This window comes from Solanum stenotomum, chromosome 6, assembly GCF_019186545.1.
Source record: "Solanum stenotomum isolate F172 chromosome 6, ASM1918654v1, whole genome shotgun sequence".
NCBI lineage: Eukaryota > Viridiplantae > Streptophyta > Magnoliopsida > Solanales > Solanaceae > Solanum > Solanum stenotomum.
The window spans coordinates 61,884,926-61,902,397 of NC_064287.1; the positions used below are offsets into that span (position 1 = coordinate 61,884,926).

Consider the following 17,472-nt stretch of genomic DNA (forward strand, 5'->3'; position numbering starts at 1 on the left):
ATTTAAGTCTTTTAAATTATTAAAAATTATTCTATTCGTTTCGACTTGTTTGTTTTTTTTGACTTGACTTGAAATATAAAAGATTATAGAAGATTTTTGAATCTTCTGATCTTAAATTAAGGATGTATGAAATGTACCAAAATATATTTTTATTTCCTATCTTATGGTCATATACATGTAACATGAAAAATTGGAATAAAAGACTTGTAAAAAAAGATTTTTTTGAAACAAACTAACAAGCAGATTAAAACCGTCAAAATAGTACTTTTAGTTTTTGCTAAATGTTTAACAAACTTTTTCTGTTAAATATTTGACGGAAATGTTAAACTAAATAATCAAAACCACTAGAAAAATTTCATCAAATAGGTATTGTGAATACAAAAAGACTTACACTAAACCTAAAAAATATTTAAAATTGCACCTAAAATACTGTATCAGACTCTCAAAAAAACCAAAAAAAAGAAGCAAATACTACGAAAATGTTACCTCTAGATATTAGTTTTTCACTAAATTCCTTATTTTCACTGTTTTCATTAGATCAACAGAACTTTTCGATCTTGTTTTAATTTCACTTTTTTTAAGCAAACGACCTCTCTACCTCCACAAAAAGTATGTATCAGGTCTACATACATCTTACTCTATCCAACCTTCACTTATTGAATTACACTTAATATGTTATTATATTTAACGAAGATGAGAAGTATTAACTTTTGACTAACTTAAAAGACTAAAAGTGTCCATAACATACTTTAGGGGCTATTTTGAACTTCATCTCAAACATAAGTGACCATATCTATAATTTTCTTGTATGTTGTGGACCAAATTTTGAAGATTTGACTTTGACCATTAGCAGAGTAGAAAAAAATTGAACTCACCAAGAAGAAAAGTCACCCTTTCCTCCTTCCTTCCTTTCTCTGACTCATATATACCTCTGAACCCTCACTCATTTCTTCACAGAAAAATTTACTCAAACAAATAACAACTCACAAATCTTACAACTAATTAAATACTTTTTTCCTCTTGGATTTTCAAGTTTCTTCAAGAAATAAACCTTAGCCATCTATAAGGTACTGTTTTGTTCTCAAAATTTATTGCTTTTAATTTCTTCTAGTATGGTAAAAAATTTAGGTTTTTTTTGTTCTTTTATGGTAAAAAATGCTTATGGGTATGGAGTATGTTGTGAAAAAGATTGAAAGTTTGAAACTTTTTGGTGATGGGTTTCAGTTCTTGTTGACTAGTTGTAGTAGTTGTGAGATGGGTTTCTAGTTTTTTTTTTTTTTTTCTATTTTTTACTTTTCTAGTATGGGGTTTTTGTCCTTTTATGGTAAATTTAGTTTATGGGTATGGAATTTTTTGAAAAAAGATTGAGACTTTGGAACTTTCTTGTGATGGGTTTCAGTTTTTGTTGACTATTTGTGTGTTTTTTCTTTATTTTGTTGAAATTTATGAGATCTATTGTTTTGGTGGGGTTTTCTCCGATGGGTTCATTGGATTTGGGAAAAAAGTTACATTTTTGGTTCAGTATTTGACAGCTTTATGGGTTTGATTTAGTAGCAAATGTAAATCTAGGAAGAGTTACAGTATTGATTTAGGTTTATACAGTTTGTTACTTTTGGAATTTGTGATTTTTTATGTGTTGGATGGAGTAGCAAATCTAAATCTGAGGCTTTTTGATGACTTGCAGGAATTGATGTGTACTGGTTCAAGGAGTAAAGTTTGTCCTTCTGATTTAAACATGGATCAGAAAGATGGGCATGGTAGAAATTGCTCAAAATTGCTTGAATTGTCAGCTTCAGATGATCTTGCTAGCTTCATATGTGAAGTTGAGAAAGGTTGTGCTGTTGATGAGTTCAGCTTTTGGTATGGGAGAAGATTCGGTTCGAAAAAGATGGGGTTTGAAGAGAGAACCCCTCTGATGATTGCTTCCATGTATGGGAGTATTGAGATTTTGAAGTATATTGTTGGCACTGGTAAGGTTGATGTCAACAGGGCTTGCGGCTCTGATGGTGCAACTGCTCTTCACTGTGCTGCAGCTGGTGGCTCGGAATCATCCGTCGAGGTTTTCAAGATCTTGATTGATGCTTCTGCTGATGTTAATGTTTGTGATTCTAGTGGAAACAGGCCTTGTGATGTGATTGCTTCTTATCCTAAGTCGTTAAGGAATTCGAAAAGGAAGTCACTGGAGTTGTTGAATGGGTGCTTGGCTGAGCTTGCTGAGCTGGAGGAGGAGGAAGGAAAAACAGCAATCCAGATGACGAAAGAAGGAAGCGAGAAGAAAGAGTATCCGATCGATACTTCCTTGCCGGACATAAATGATGGGATTTATGGGAGTGATGATTTCAGGATGTATTGTTTCAAGGTTAAGCCATGTTCAAGGGCATATTCTCATGACTGGACTGAATGCCCTTTTGTTCATCCAGGGGAGAACGCAAGGAGACGCGATCCAAGGAAGTATAACTATACTTGTGTTCCATGTCCCGAGTTTAAGAAAGGTGTTTGTGCAAAGAATGATTCTTGTGAGTATGCTCATGGTGTATTCGAGTCATGGCTTCATCCTGCCCAATATAGAACCCGTCTCTGCAAGGATGAGACCGGGTGCTCAAGGAAAGTTTGCTTCTTTGCTCACAAGCCTGAAGAGCTACGCCCCTTGTATGCGTCAACTGGTTCAGCTATCCCTTCTCCAAAGGCTAGTCCAGTCGGTTCGATGGACATGTCAACATTGAGCCCTCTGGCGCTTGGTTCTTCGTCCATGTTGCTGCCTGCTACTTCAACACCACCGATGTCTCCTGCTGTAACATGTTCGTCTCCAATGGGTGGAAACATGTGGCAGAACAAGGTGAACATCACCCCACCTGCATTACAGCTTCCTGGCAGTAGGCTAAAGACATCTCTAAACGCTCGGGACTTGGATTTGGACATGGACATGCTTGGCTTGGAAAGCATCCGCACACAGCAGCAACTAAGACAGCAATTGATAGATGAGATGGCTGGTCTCTCTTCACCGTCTTATTGGAATAAGGACAATCGGATGGCGGATTTGAAGCCTACTAATCTTGATGATGTTTTTGGATCAATGGATTCTCAATTGCTGTCCCACTTGCAGGGCCTTTCTCCGAGAGTTACATCCACCACCAGCTCTCAGTTGTATTCTCCATCGGTTCCTCATTTGCAAGGTCTCTCACCTAAGGTGTCAAGTAACGGCTCCCAGATGCAATCTCCAACCGGGCTTCAGATGCGACAAAACATGAACCAATTTCAATCAAGCTATACTAACATTCCTCAATCATCGTCTCCATTGAGGAAGCCCTCAACCTATGGATTCGACTCATCAGCAGCAGTGGCTCAAGCTGTCATGAACTCGAGGTCTGCTGCTTTTGCAAAGCGTAGCCAGAGTTTTATTGACCGTAGTGGAATGGGGCATCGTGCTGTTCCAAATGGTGTTGCTAACTCACCACCTTTGATGTCATCAGATTGGGGCTCCCCTGATGGGAAATTGGAATGGGGCTTCAATAGTGATGACACAAACAAGCTCAAGAGATCTCAATCTTTTGGTTTTCGCGGTGGAAATGGTGCTCCAACAAGATCAACAATCACACCATCTCAACTCAACGAGCCAGACGTGTCGTGGGTTCATTCCTTGGTGAAAGATGTGTCCTCCACTGGTACTGGGCTATACAGTTCAGAGCAGCAGAAGTACGGTGGTGGTGTTCGGGACTCCATTCCACCGTGGCTGGAACAAATGTACATAGACCAGGAGCGTATCGTGGCTTAATTAATTATTCTTTTCGAAATTCTTATCGATATATTGGATATAAGTTTAACCATTAGTTTCAAGGGAAGAAACATCAACATATTCCCTTAGTTATATGGGGAAAGAAAAATGGGATAGGGAGGATAAACTAATCACATTGTTTCAACAATTAAGTGATTGAAAAAAGAGTCATTTGTTATATTCTTATAATTTTTTTATAATAAGTTCTTTATCTTCTTCAATGAATTGAAGTTGTATTTCAATATATTGATTGAGCTTATCAGAATTATTTCTAAATACCTCTTGTGGTTTGATCATTAATATTAGTATAGTACTTTTGCTATTATTTTAGATAGACTATGGCTTTCAACAAGTTGCATTATTATAGACTATAGTCAAGAATGGCTAATGAATTGGAGTATTATTTTCTGATAGTTACAAGTTGGGAAGTTAGTGCTGATATTTTGAATAGTCTTTTTGTGTTGTTAAAGTCAAGAAAAACAACTCTTCCATTTTTATGAAAATTTATTGGCATTTAGCTTAGTTTTATTTTATTTTATTTTATGGTAGGCTAAAGAATATTTTGTAAGTGACATACTTGATAAATTATGTGGTGCTTCTATTCCACATATAAGAAAAAAATGGAATGACTATTCTTTACTACCAAAGGTTGTCATGGGATAAGTATCCTGCGTCTTTAGTTAGACGTTTTGGATTTAAGTACTTTATCGGTAAGGTGGGTCTTTGAAGGTGGATCTTTTAGATGTAAATTTAAATTAGTCGAGCTTTAAAATAGAATATTTTTATTCCATGAATGAGATTTTTCGATGCAAATTCAGATTAGTCTGGCCCTAAATTTGAAGTACTCACCTTTGAAATGAGATTTTCCGACACAAGATTATCAGACTCCAAAACGAGGTAGCCATATATTTTGGCATGAATTCAAATTAGTTTTTCCTAAAATAGGTGTTGGACATTGGATAAGACTTCCAGATGTGAATTTAGATTAGTCGAACTTTAAAATAGGAGATCCTTATCTTCAAAATTGAACTTCTCAATACAAATTTGAATTGATCGATCACTAAAACATGAGCACTTTATCTTCGAAGTGGGATTTATGGGCACAAATTCAGATAAAATCGAGCTCCAAAATAAGTAACGAAATATTCTGATATGAATTCAAATTAGTCTTCTCAAACCAGATATTTGACACTAGGTGAGAAATAACAAAAAAAATAAAATAATAATAACAAAAAAAAATAATAATAATCTTTCTTTCTCTTTTTTCACTCTGGGGATTAATTATGATAAACTTTTTAAATATGTGATTCAAAGGGGTAAAGACATATTCAACTCACCAAATAAAATATTTTTCTTTTATTAACTAACATATCACTTCTTAGGGCATAGAAAATGCCACGGGAACAATATAATGGTGGATCCAACAATGGAATTAGCAGACAATAATATAAAATTAACTTTTGTTTTTTCATTGATATTTACTTTAAGACCCAATTAATCCAAAATTTCAGGAAGAAGTCATATTTTATGGATAAAACATTTCCTATATATCAAAAGCAATTTCATTTCAAAGAATTTTTGTCTAGAGCATGAAAGATCTCAAATTTGATCTCATAATTATTTTTGTCATGATTTTTTATTTTTGGTATTTTTTATTTTTGTCATGATTTGATATAGGGTCATTTGCACTTTCTCTTCTATTTTCGTGCAAAAATTACTTTTCAACAAAACATAAATTTATTCCTATTACATATAAATTCAATTGATAAAAAATAAAAATTAAAGACCAATTTATTTAAAAAGCAAAACATATAAAATCGATTATTCGAGATCTATGCTACTAATAGACAACATTTATTCTTTCACTACTCATGTACAACATCCAAAGGGAAAGAAAGGAAGAGTAACTTAACGATCAAGATTGTGACAGAGTGATAAGTTATCTTTCATCCTTTTTAGGAATTTCAAACTCAAATTTTTCTAAATATGAAGTCATTTTTGTACGAGAATCCTTTATCTCTAGTGTAATTAAATTTAATGAGATTCTATTATAAATATTGTACGCCAAACAAAAAGGAAAGAACCTTAGATGGGGGATTAAAAGAATATGATTATACTATTTGAAAAGAGAATGAAAAAGTATAAGAACCATTAATATTGCTGGTTGGAAAAATTCCATTATCTTTTTTGTCTTTTGGTTTGTGGGTTCTGTTTGTATTGCCAATAGACACGTGTTCACCTTCTAGCCGCCCTTACTTTGTCGTATTCTTCTGCTTTCATATTAGATTCTCTTTCTCTTTCCTTTTCATTCTTCTGTTTGGTTAGAAAGATAACGTATCACTATAATTTCACAAGTGAATTTAAAAAAATATGATTAAAATATTAAAGTGTGATTAAATTTAAATTTATATCAAAAAATTTTATATTAGAAGGTAGAGCGTTCTCTGACAAAGACGATTGAGGAATTTGAATCCAAAATCTCTGATTAAAATAGAAGAAGTATTTAAAACTCCACAACCCTATTGGTAATAATATTCTATCATAGTCTTTAAGCATCGTATGATATTAGATCATTTTATCTAAGGTCATGTCATTGGAATGCTAAGGCCAAATCAAATGGTACGTTTATGTATTATGTCTACTATATTGAAAAAGTGTACCAATAAAATATTAGTAATACAAAAAAATTAATGCATATATTATTTTTCCTAATATATCCTATTAAACGATCCATATTGTTGGTAGTATTTAATCTTTCATTTCGTAGGATCTTGAGCCTATGGATAGCTGATAGATGCATTATTAGTTTTTTTATTTATTTTTTATATATATATATATTAAAAGAAATCTCAGAACTACTAAAAGATCTCGTAGAGAGTAATAAACAATTAACCTTACGGTTAAAAATGATAGAAGTAGAAATTACTTATATTAAAGAGAATCTTTCAGGAAGAATTACAAAAATAATAGAAAAAACAGAAAATTTTGACAAAACGGTAAGTCAAAAATACATTAAGGAACTTTTGTCAAAAAAACAAGCAAATGGAAGCACTTATCAAAAAGGAAGCATAGATGAAATTTTAATCCATAAATTTCTTGAAAAACAAAAACTAAAAGAAAAAGATCTATATGATCTAGAAACAGATCTAGAAAAAAATCTAGAAACAAATATAGAAGGTAATTCTACATCAAAAGAAAACGAACAAAAAGATGAATGAACTTGATGAATTAGTTTATTCGATGGAAGATCTAAGTCTTTCAGAAGAACTAAAAGTATTCACGAATAGAGGGGAAACAGGTGGACCCCAAGGAATATTTGAAGCATCTACTTCAATGAAACAAGAATGGCAAGAGCCAGAAAAGGATAATAGAAATTTTGCAAATAAAGCAAAAGAGGAAAATGATTTTTCCAAGCATTTTCATAATACTGATAAAGAAAAATTCATGCCAAATAGACTCCCAACAGGAGATATAGGAGCTCAATTTCTAGATCTCGAATGCAAAAGAGATCCAGAAGACAGCTTAGACCTTTGGTCTCAAAATATGCTCCTATACTTCCTATTAGGAAAAGGAAATCATACAGATGAAGAAAAATATATCATCATGATAAATACTTTTATAGGAAAAGTAAATGACTGGTTTTCAGGATTAACTGAAGATGCAGAAAAAATAATTAAACATGATACCTTAGAAGGATTAAACAATTCTGTACAAGAAGATATAACAAATTTAAAACAATATATTGCAAATGAATTCTTTGGTGGATAAGGAAATATAAAAGAAAATAAAGAAATGATTAGAACTATAGCTAAAGAGCAGTTGGAAAAATTGCAAATTTGTAAAATGAGTCATATTCAAGAATACACATGTGAATTCGAAGAATATTACTACAAGATATATAATAGCGGTAAAGAAATGATACCCTATCTGGAAAAATACTACCAAAAATTACCAGGCTTCTGGGCAAAATACTTCAGAGAAGAATATGAAAAAGAAGATAAAAAAGGAGATACTCTAGGACAGAGAATAAGTTTCCTTAAAAATAGACTTGGTCAACTTTGTATGTCTCATAACATCCAAAGAAAAGCTAAAATAATAAATACACAAATTTATTGTAATGATACCAAAGCATCTACCCAATGGGAATGTGATGATAGACCTTACAAAAAAAGAAAACAGCTCAAAAAGGGGTTAATAAAAAGGAAAAACTTCTCAAAACAGAAGTATGTACCAAGAAAAAGATATTATAAAAAGAAAAAAGAATTTTCAAAAACCAAACCAACAGATAAATGCAAATGCTATAACTGTGGTGAAGAAGGCCATAAAAGTTACGAATGTAATAAAAGAAGAGTAAAAATCTCAAAAATTGATAGAATAGAAATCGATTCAGATCTCGAATCAATAAAATCTATAGATAGTAATGATTTCTTTGATGAAATATATGAAGAATATTCAAGTAGTTCAGAAGAATCTGACTAAAAATGAATAAAGAAATACAAGAAAGAGATGATTCTGTTCAAATCTTAGAAACAAAAGAAGATCATCGAGGATATACTTTAAAAGCAACCTTTGATGGAGAAACATTCAGAAAAATCCAAGGATTAAAGCTAAATCTTAAAGTAGAAGACAATCTACTAAGCAGAATACAAAGAATGTTTGCAAGAGATAAAATCTCTTATCATGAATATCAAGAAATTGAAAAGATAATAGAAATTACCCAAACAACAGGAAAACATAAATTAAACATGTTAACAAAACCAATGATAGATCAAATTCTTAGGAAAATTCCTGAAAGAAAAAGAAAGAAAATGAATTATGTTCATTTAGGAGGAATACAAATATTAGTCAAATTGACTTTTAAAGAAGGAATCAATTGTCCGATAGTAATAAATATATCAGATGAAAGATTTATAAACGCAAGAGAAGGAAATCTTGGTATAGTAGAGGGAAACCTAGCCTATACAAAACTCTTATTCACATACTATCCAAAGTATTGTATATCACTTAAAGATGCGGATTTTAATGACGCATTGAGTTTACATTTTCAGATAAAAAGAAATGATCTATTCAAACCAGGTAATCATATAATGAATATATATTACCAAGCATTATACACAGTTACAAATTCTAACTACGGTAAAGTGTATAAAAATAAAGGAATGATCGAAATAGATCAAGAATGTGCAGGAATTGCAAGAATAGTTGAAGCAGAAATTCAACAAGCCCAAATTCCAGATGAATATGAAATTCGATTTGGAAAAACACAAGAAATAGGAAGTACTAGTAACCCTAGACTTTCGATATAATATGGGAGAAATTCTATTAGAAAAAGTATATCTAATAGATATTCTTTAAAAATTGAAACCCAGATATAACAAAAATAAAAGGAAGAATCTTCAATGGAACAGAATGGAAATATCAAGAGATCCTGATACAAACAGGAGCAACTGCTAATCACGTAAAAGGAATTCTAATAAATGGAATACCTGTTTACGAAGGAGAGCATTATAAATACCAAACCTTTGAAGGTAATAACTTTAGTTGTAAAAATATGATAAATTTACCAATACAACTAGACACTATAAGAATAACAGTTCCATGTTATATTACTAATCACAAAAGTGATCAAGAATTAATTTTAGGAAATTTATTCCTAAATAAATTAGAAGATTATAGCATTGGAAAAAATGGAATAGAAATGCTATATAAAGGTGAAACTTGTTTCATACCAAAAATATAAATGCCTAAAGAAACAATTTTCAAAGTATCCGTTTTCATAGAAATAACATTTTATAATACAAAATTAACAACATGTTGTCAAATAGACAATGGATCTGAAGCAAGCCTAGCAAAATCCTTTCTAATAAAAGATTGGGATATAAATAAAAGTAATATCTCTATGATTGGAAGCACAGGAGATAAAGAAAAACTTCCAAAATCCAAGGAAAAAGTAGAAATAATTTTAGGATCAAAAATTGTTTCTATAAATAAATTATTTGCCTACGATAAACTGGAAACAGATTTATTATTAGGAAATGATTTTATACAACAATTTCAGGATTATCATCAAACCTTGTATATGATAAGCCTAAAAACTCCTTGTGGACATTTCATTAAAGTCCCAAGAAAACAGAATCCATACAACCTTGAAAAGGATAATGAAAATTTCAAACGAAAATACTTAGAGAATCTAAGAAAAATCACTTGTAGGTGTCTTAATCTAGAAAAAATTAAAGAAAATCTACAGAAATCTTATGGAGAAAATCCATTAGAAAAATGGGAACAGAATCATGAAAGAACAATTTTAACTCTAAAAGATCCCAGTATAATCATTCGAGTTAAACCAATGCTCTACAATGAAGATGATAAGATTGAATTTAAAATTCAAATTAAAGAATTACTCAACTTAAAGCTAATAAGAATGAGTAAAAGTCCTCATAGTAGCCCAGCATTTATGGTAAGAAACCATGCTGAAATAAAAAGAGGAAAAGCTCGTATGGTAATAAACTATAAAGAGCTAAATAAAAACTGCTTATTTGATGGATATTTTATCCCAAATAAAAACAATTTGATTAACCTTGCAAAAGGAAAAACATATTTTTCAAAATTTGACTATAAAAGTGGATTTTGGCAAATAAAATTAGCAGAAAACTCGATACAGCTAACTGCTTTTAGTACTCCTAATGGACATTATGAGTGGCTAGTCATGCCTTTTGGGTTAAAAAACGCACCACAAATATTTCAAAGAAAAATGGATAAAATATTCTCAGAAAAAGAATTTTTAATCGTCTATATAGATGACATCCTAATATGTTCCAGAACATATGAAGAACATTTAAAACATCTGAAAGAGTTTTCAGAAATTTGTTTAAAAAATGGAATTGTGTTAAGCCAGAAAAAAGCTGACATCAATAAAAATGAAATAGAATTCTTGGGAATGATTATTTCAAAAAATAGAATAGAACTCCAATCACACATATCAAAAAAGATAGTAGAGTTCCCTGATAAATTGACAACAAAACAGGAAATTCAAAAATTTCTAGGTTGTCTAAATTACGTAGGAGAATTTATTCCGAATTTAGCGAAAAAATGGAATATTTTACAAAAATTAATTAGAAAATCCAATAGACTTGGATGGACAGAAGAACACACTCAGTGTATTAAAAGTCTAAAAGAAGAATGTGCAAAATTACCAAAACTCAGATTACCAGAAGATAGTGATAATCTAGTTTTACAAACTGACGCATCTGATTATCATTGGGGAGCATTATTGCAAACCGACTTGAATGAAATTTGCAGGTACACAAGTGGTACTTTTAATGATGCCGAAATAAGATATTCGACAAATGAAAAAGAATTACTAGCCATTGTTAGAGGGATTATAAAATTTTCTGCTTTCCTTTTACCAAAATCATTTGTTATTAGAACTGATAATACGCAAGTTTCAGGGCTAATATTTAATAAGCTACCTTCCGAACTGCAATACAGAAGATTGCACAGATGGCAGGTGTTATTATCTTTCTATTCATTTTCAATAGAATACATCAAAGGAAATGATAATTTTCTTGCAGATTTCATCTCTAGAAACGTCCAATATGGACAATCAGACAAAAATCCTGGTGAACAAGATATATGAAGGAATGAAGAAAGTGGATGAGTCCATTGATGAAAAAAGCCAAAAGCTTTTCAAAATAAGAGACGAGCTATCAAGGTTGTCTGAACAATCTCGGATGTTACAATCTGAAATAAATCAGCTTAGTACCGCTCAGGCTGAAAACATGAGAGAATTTTTACTCTTATGTGAGCATCTGGACACACGTCCAGCACAGAATTCAAATCTGAAAGGGAATATTAATCCCAACAAAGTGGCAGGAGATGTCCCACTAGCACCAAGTGCCAAAAACATCTCGATGGTAAGCACGGATATGCCAATTTCTACATCGAAAGATGAAGAAAAAAGCCGAGCAAATGAAGCTACTGCAAGCTCATCATCAGCAAAAGCTGAAAGAATTATATCTGGGAAACTAGAGAGTAAAACTAACCAAGTTCCATCAGGAACTAAAGTTTTTTCTTCATTTCAGGTTGGAAAGCAACACCCGAAGGAAGAAGAGTATCTAGCCTTCACTAGATACATCTATAATTTCCCAGAAGAAAGTGGAGAAACTTATGGTGTTTTGGGAACAACTAGTTTGTTTCCTAGAATATCAATTTTTCCTAATGGAATACCGAGTTTTACGGCTCAATTATTCGAATTTGGGTACTTAGATCGCGTGTATACAAAACCAGATCTAAAAGAACTGTCCCAACTACCATCAAAATTGTTCGAGGCAATTAAGAATTTCCCCCAAGGCAATGGAGTCTACTGCAGGTTCTATAGCATATCGATGGAATGTCAGGATTTGCAAGCATACTGTCCTACTCTCAACTACATTTTTGTTGAAAAAATTAAAGACTTTAATGTTAAGGCTACCGGAGTTGATAAAAAACTTCCTCACCTTAATAAAAAATGGATTCAAACTAGAAGAGCGTTAGGGATAAAAGCCTTATACGCTATTCTCACCAGATTTTACAAAGAAGATTGTAAAGTTATCGATCAAGACAGTGATTGGGTCTTGATTACTAAAGGTAAAACTAAGTCCAAAGAACTTAAAGAAAGGATACTCGATATAGAACTTCACAGGCTAGGAGCCACTGAAGAAACATGGAAGCTAGCATGCAAAATGCTAGATCATGATCATGCCTGATTAGCAGAAAGAAGAACAAAACAAATGACGTAAGCACACGTCAAGAAGCATTAAAGAAAAGGAATTCTTTTCTTTTTCTCAAAGACAAAAGAAGGGTCGCATCATGTCGGCTAATTATTCAAAAAGAAGACAATGGAGCGTCCATTATCTTATCATAAAGGAATCTTCCGGCCCCAGCAATCAAGAAAAGCTAAGGACTAGAAGATAATTATGTAATATTTTAGGGAGGTCCCTAAAATAATTTTCTTTTGTAATAAGTCCCTCCTTATATCTATAAAAGGAGAGGAACTTCATACGAAGAAGGAGACTAAATTTTCTTAGGGAAAAACACTTTGAGAAAAGAGTTAGGTACCTTCGAGTATGAGAGTTCTAGCGAGTGAGTAGTACTTTCTCCCGCCAGGGAAAACTATTTTTGATTATGTTTTGAGTATAGTATGTATGTATGGTGTGTATGTAAAAATTAGAATATGAAATAAAAGTTGGTTTCTATACTTCTCTTCTTATAACTCCATCCATAGTCTTAAGTGAAGGTTGCGATCTTCAGCCTTAAGGAGGAACAGTATTGAAGTAACCAAAGACTGAGGTCATTAGGGTGAAAAACTATTCATGGCCTAAAGGGAGAACTTCTGAGGAAGTGATAGAGACTGTTCATCGAGGAAAGAGAAGGAAGGTATACACGCAAACTTTTATTCATATTATGAGTTTTACATATATACTGTATATTGCATACATTACTTAGACATAAGAAAAAATACTTAGTACCTATAGGGAATAATAAAAATAAATGACAATTTTATTTTTTTTTTAAAAAAGCTTTCATATCATATTGATCAATCATGCTATTTGCATATCATGTATTACATGCTATTAGCATAATGAAAAATATTCAACAACATTTGCATAGCATAAGAAACAGAGCTTGGAAGCATAAAAAGACTTTACTTCATATGAATAGAGCAATCAAGGAAATGAAATTAGTATATGAAAATGCTAGTCATCCTTATGAAACACTAATATTTTCTATAAATGAAATGAAAACGTATAGAAGGCAAGAGTATTTTGAATATAAAAATGCTCTATCTATCCTGAAAAATTATACAGTATTCACTGCATAATCATGAAAAATATTCAGCATGATTTCATGAAGTAAGAAAAAAAGCTTGGAAGCATAAGAAAGTCTTATTTCATATGGATAAAGCAATTGCTGAAATGGAACAAGTATTTTTACATACTAGTCAGCATTATGATACAATAATAATTTCAATTCATGAAATGAAAATATATAGAATACAAGAATATTTTGAATATCAAGATGTTCTATCTATCTTAAAAAGGAATAGAGTTCTCCCTGCATAACCTTGAGTCCTTATTTTAAATTATCCGCAACCCTGTTTAAGAACAGCCAAAAATATTGGTATATATATATATATATATATATATATATATTCTATTAGTATTATAGAGTGTATAACTAATACATAGCAAATTATAATATTAACAATGCATGGACTATTATTAATAAATATAATAATAATAAAATAATTAAGCATAGGTAAAAATAGAACTATCCTTATTAATTATTATACTAAACCAAATAATAAATAGAAAATAGTTTTAACACAACTAATTCTAATATAACTAATGCACTTTATTCAATATTATTTTGTACACTCTATTAAACTATTCGCAATCACTATAGTAAAAATAGTTTTCAACAGTAATAAATATGTATATTAACAATAATGGTGTAGCCTAATTTAATTTTGAAAATTAGTTAAATTGACTTTTAAAAAACGCAATATGACAATAAAAGTGAACGGAGGGAGTAGTAATGCTTCTAAATACCTTGGAAAAATTAAGTGGCCATTATCTTTCATTTTCTTTCTTGCTTGTAAGAAACTTTTATTTTGTTTTTCTTTGTCTGTTAATTAGGTCTTTTTGGATTATGGTAGTCAGATGGTTAGCAAATATATATATATGTTCCTAAATACCTTGGAAAATTTAAGGGGCCATTATCTTTCCTTTTCTTTCTTGCTTGTAAGAAACTTTTATTTTGTTTTTCTTTGTCTGTTAATTAGGTCTTTTTGGATTATGGTAGTCAGATGGTTAGCAAATATATATATCTGCGGAATAATTAGCTTTAAGGGTTGTATTAGGGGTATGTTATTTACATTATATTATATTAAACATAATTTTTAATGGTAATTAATTAACGGTAATAACTTGATTATAGTTAAATATAGTATATTTTTAGAGGCAATTACATTCTTTATAAATGTCCCTAAAACATATAGCGACGTTGAATTCAATGACAATTAACTGATACTGATAAAGTTTTCGCACTCTTTGTTAATGAACATATTTGTTGCCACTAAAAATTGTTTTTGTTATAGTGTTACTCTCTTAGGGGTGTCACTTTTCTCTAAACACTAGATGAAAGATGAATATTTTATGCATCGAGCACTTTGGTCTATTTTAACATTTCCATTTTTTTGTGTGTTGATAATTTTTAATTATTTGCAAACACTTTTTATAGAATTTCATCAAGCATTAATTAATCGGTCGAGTCAATTTTATCTATTGTATATATACATATACATTTGATAAGAAATACATAGCTTGAAACATCAAAAGAAATGAGTGAACTAATTAAGCAAATTAAAGATTTAACAAAATTTTAATGCTAATCATTAAAAATTGAGGATATAATTTTTATATCTTCCTTTTGCAAATGCATACATAAAAAAAAATAAATCAAAATTATAGTGGGAAAGTTATTTATTGGGGCGGTGGACTTTATTTACCAAGAAAGTTGGCCTTTTGATCAATGACAGGAGTATCCAGTTGGACAAATAAATTGTTTGATATTTAAAAAAAGTTTGTGCTAGAAAAAGGCTGTCAAATTGCCGACTTATGAGCAAACTGAAACTCTAAGTAACACTTATATTAAAAATTATATTATCCATAATTTAATATAACTAATTAATAACAAGAAAAAATAATGAACCAAGTAATTACATTCTATAAAGATTAAACTAAAAGAGAGGGGCCATGAGTTTTCTAGCCTTCGAAAAAATACAAATTAGACGCAAATATCAAGGCGATCTACTTGCAAGCGACGGGCCGAAGGCCAGGCAATATTAGAAATAAGGTTTATTCATCGCAAATCACTAAAAAATTTGTGTTATAGAATTATCGAACTAGCTCACTGAGAAAATGCATGGTGGGAAACAAATTGTTACTGAAACAGTGATGAACTTCCTAATTTTTTCGAAACATTTACTTTGTTTTCCTTTTCACACCAATTCACCAAAATAACCTTTTTCAGTGGAAAAATAATTTTTTTTCTTATAGTGAAAGGATTAAATCCTATCAAATATCGTATAGCATTGAAAGACGTTGCGAACTATATTATATGTCATTATTGTATATAATTTAAAGGGAAAATGACCTGATACACTCCTCAACTTTATCATTTAGAGCTGATATACCCCTCGTTATTAAAATAACTTATATATATTCTCACCATTATACAAATAGCTCATATATACCATGTCATCTAAGATACATAAATTCAAGACATGTTGAAAGTTTGACTAAATCATCTAAAAATGTGTTGAGTGTCATTTTCTTCAGGTGGAATTCTATCAGCATTGCTTCACCTTGTACTCATGAAATTCCTCGTACTTCTACCACATGTACTATTTCTAAATTTAGAGTTTTTCGTTAGACGCAAATTCAGAATTTAGAATTTGCGAATTTAAAATGAGTGTGATCTCATTACACGTATGTATTTATTTATTTTTTCTATATGTTTAGAACTGTATAGTAATGCTTTAAAGAAACTAGGGGGAAAAAATAACAAATTAAAATAATTTTACAAATAATAAAAAGAAATATTATAGATTCTATTTAATTAGGAGAATAAAAGAATTTCTTAGTCAAATCTAGCTATTCGTCATCTTCAGTGTCACAGGACCATTCGATATTTCAATGCCCAATAAAAGAAATTTCTAATGATCAAGTATATTAATAAAGATTGTAGTAAAATCATAAGTGTTTCTTCATATTTAATTAGAGATCTCGAATTTGAGCTTTTAATATATAATGATTCGATAATTCAACGCCCAATAAAAGAAATTTCTCATGATCAAGTATATCAATAAAAATTGTGATGAATTGATAAATATTTCTTCATATTTAACTGGAGATATTTATTTTGAGTATAGAATTGTTCAATAGTTCCACACACAACAAAAGAAATTTGTATTGATCAAGTATACCACCAATAAAGATTGTGGTGAAGTGATAAGTGTTTCTTCATATTTAACTAGACATCTCAAGTTTGAGTTTTGAATATGAAATTTCTTTTAATCTATTAGGAAGCACTTTAACTCCAGTGCTGCACTTCTCAATAGTATCAGTTCAAATTTAAGTAGGTTTCAATATAAATATCGAACACCTTGTCAAATTTTAAAAACACAAACAAAGGTCAAGCATATTTGACGATAGAGCTCCTTCGACAATTTTGCATACATTTAAAATGTCGGGTTGGTTTGGTTTCGGGTTGATTTTTTTTTAGTTAAAACCAGATCAATCCAAATATAGTCGGGTTTTTTTCGGGTTGACTCGATTTACGGTTTGGTTCGGTTTTCGGTTCCGTTTTGTACACCCCTAATCGTGGGAGATTGATTAGGCAAGTTTAACTCATATACATCAAATATATATATCATGCTAAAGCTAATAATTGTAAATTTTGACAGCGATAAATCAAATGACAGAGAAAAAAAAGGCATCATAATCTAATATATAGTTTGATGAAATTGATCTATACACGGAAAATCAATAAAAATGAAAATATTAAAACTATAATAACAATCTTTCCTTAAGGAAAACTTTTCAAACGACTACATTATGAATGATATTATGTTCTTGTATGACAAATCCTAACAAATT

At 30.8% G+C, this 17,472-nt stretch overlaps 1 protein-coding gene across 1 annotated transcript; it reads left to right on the forward strand.

Annotated features, from left to right (window-relative positions):
* The first annotated feature begins 910 nt into the window (after nt 1-910).
* Nucleotides 911-4,048, forward strand: LOC125869388 (zinc finger CCCH domain-containing protein 29-like). The gene is made up of 2 exons (XM_049549968.1): nt 911-1,067; nt 1,685-4,048. Exon 2 carries the CDS (start codon nt 1,691-1,693, stop codon nt 3,770-3,772), a length of 2,082 nt encoding a protein of 693 aa, XP_049405925.1. The 5' UTR covers nt 911-1,067; nt 1,685-1,690; the 3' UTR covers nt 3,773-4,048.
* Nucleotides 4,049-17,472: the final 13,424 nt, after the last annotated feature.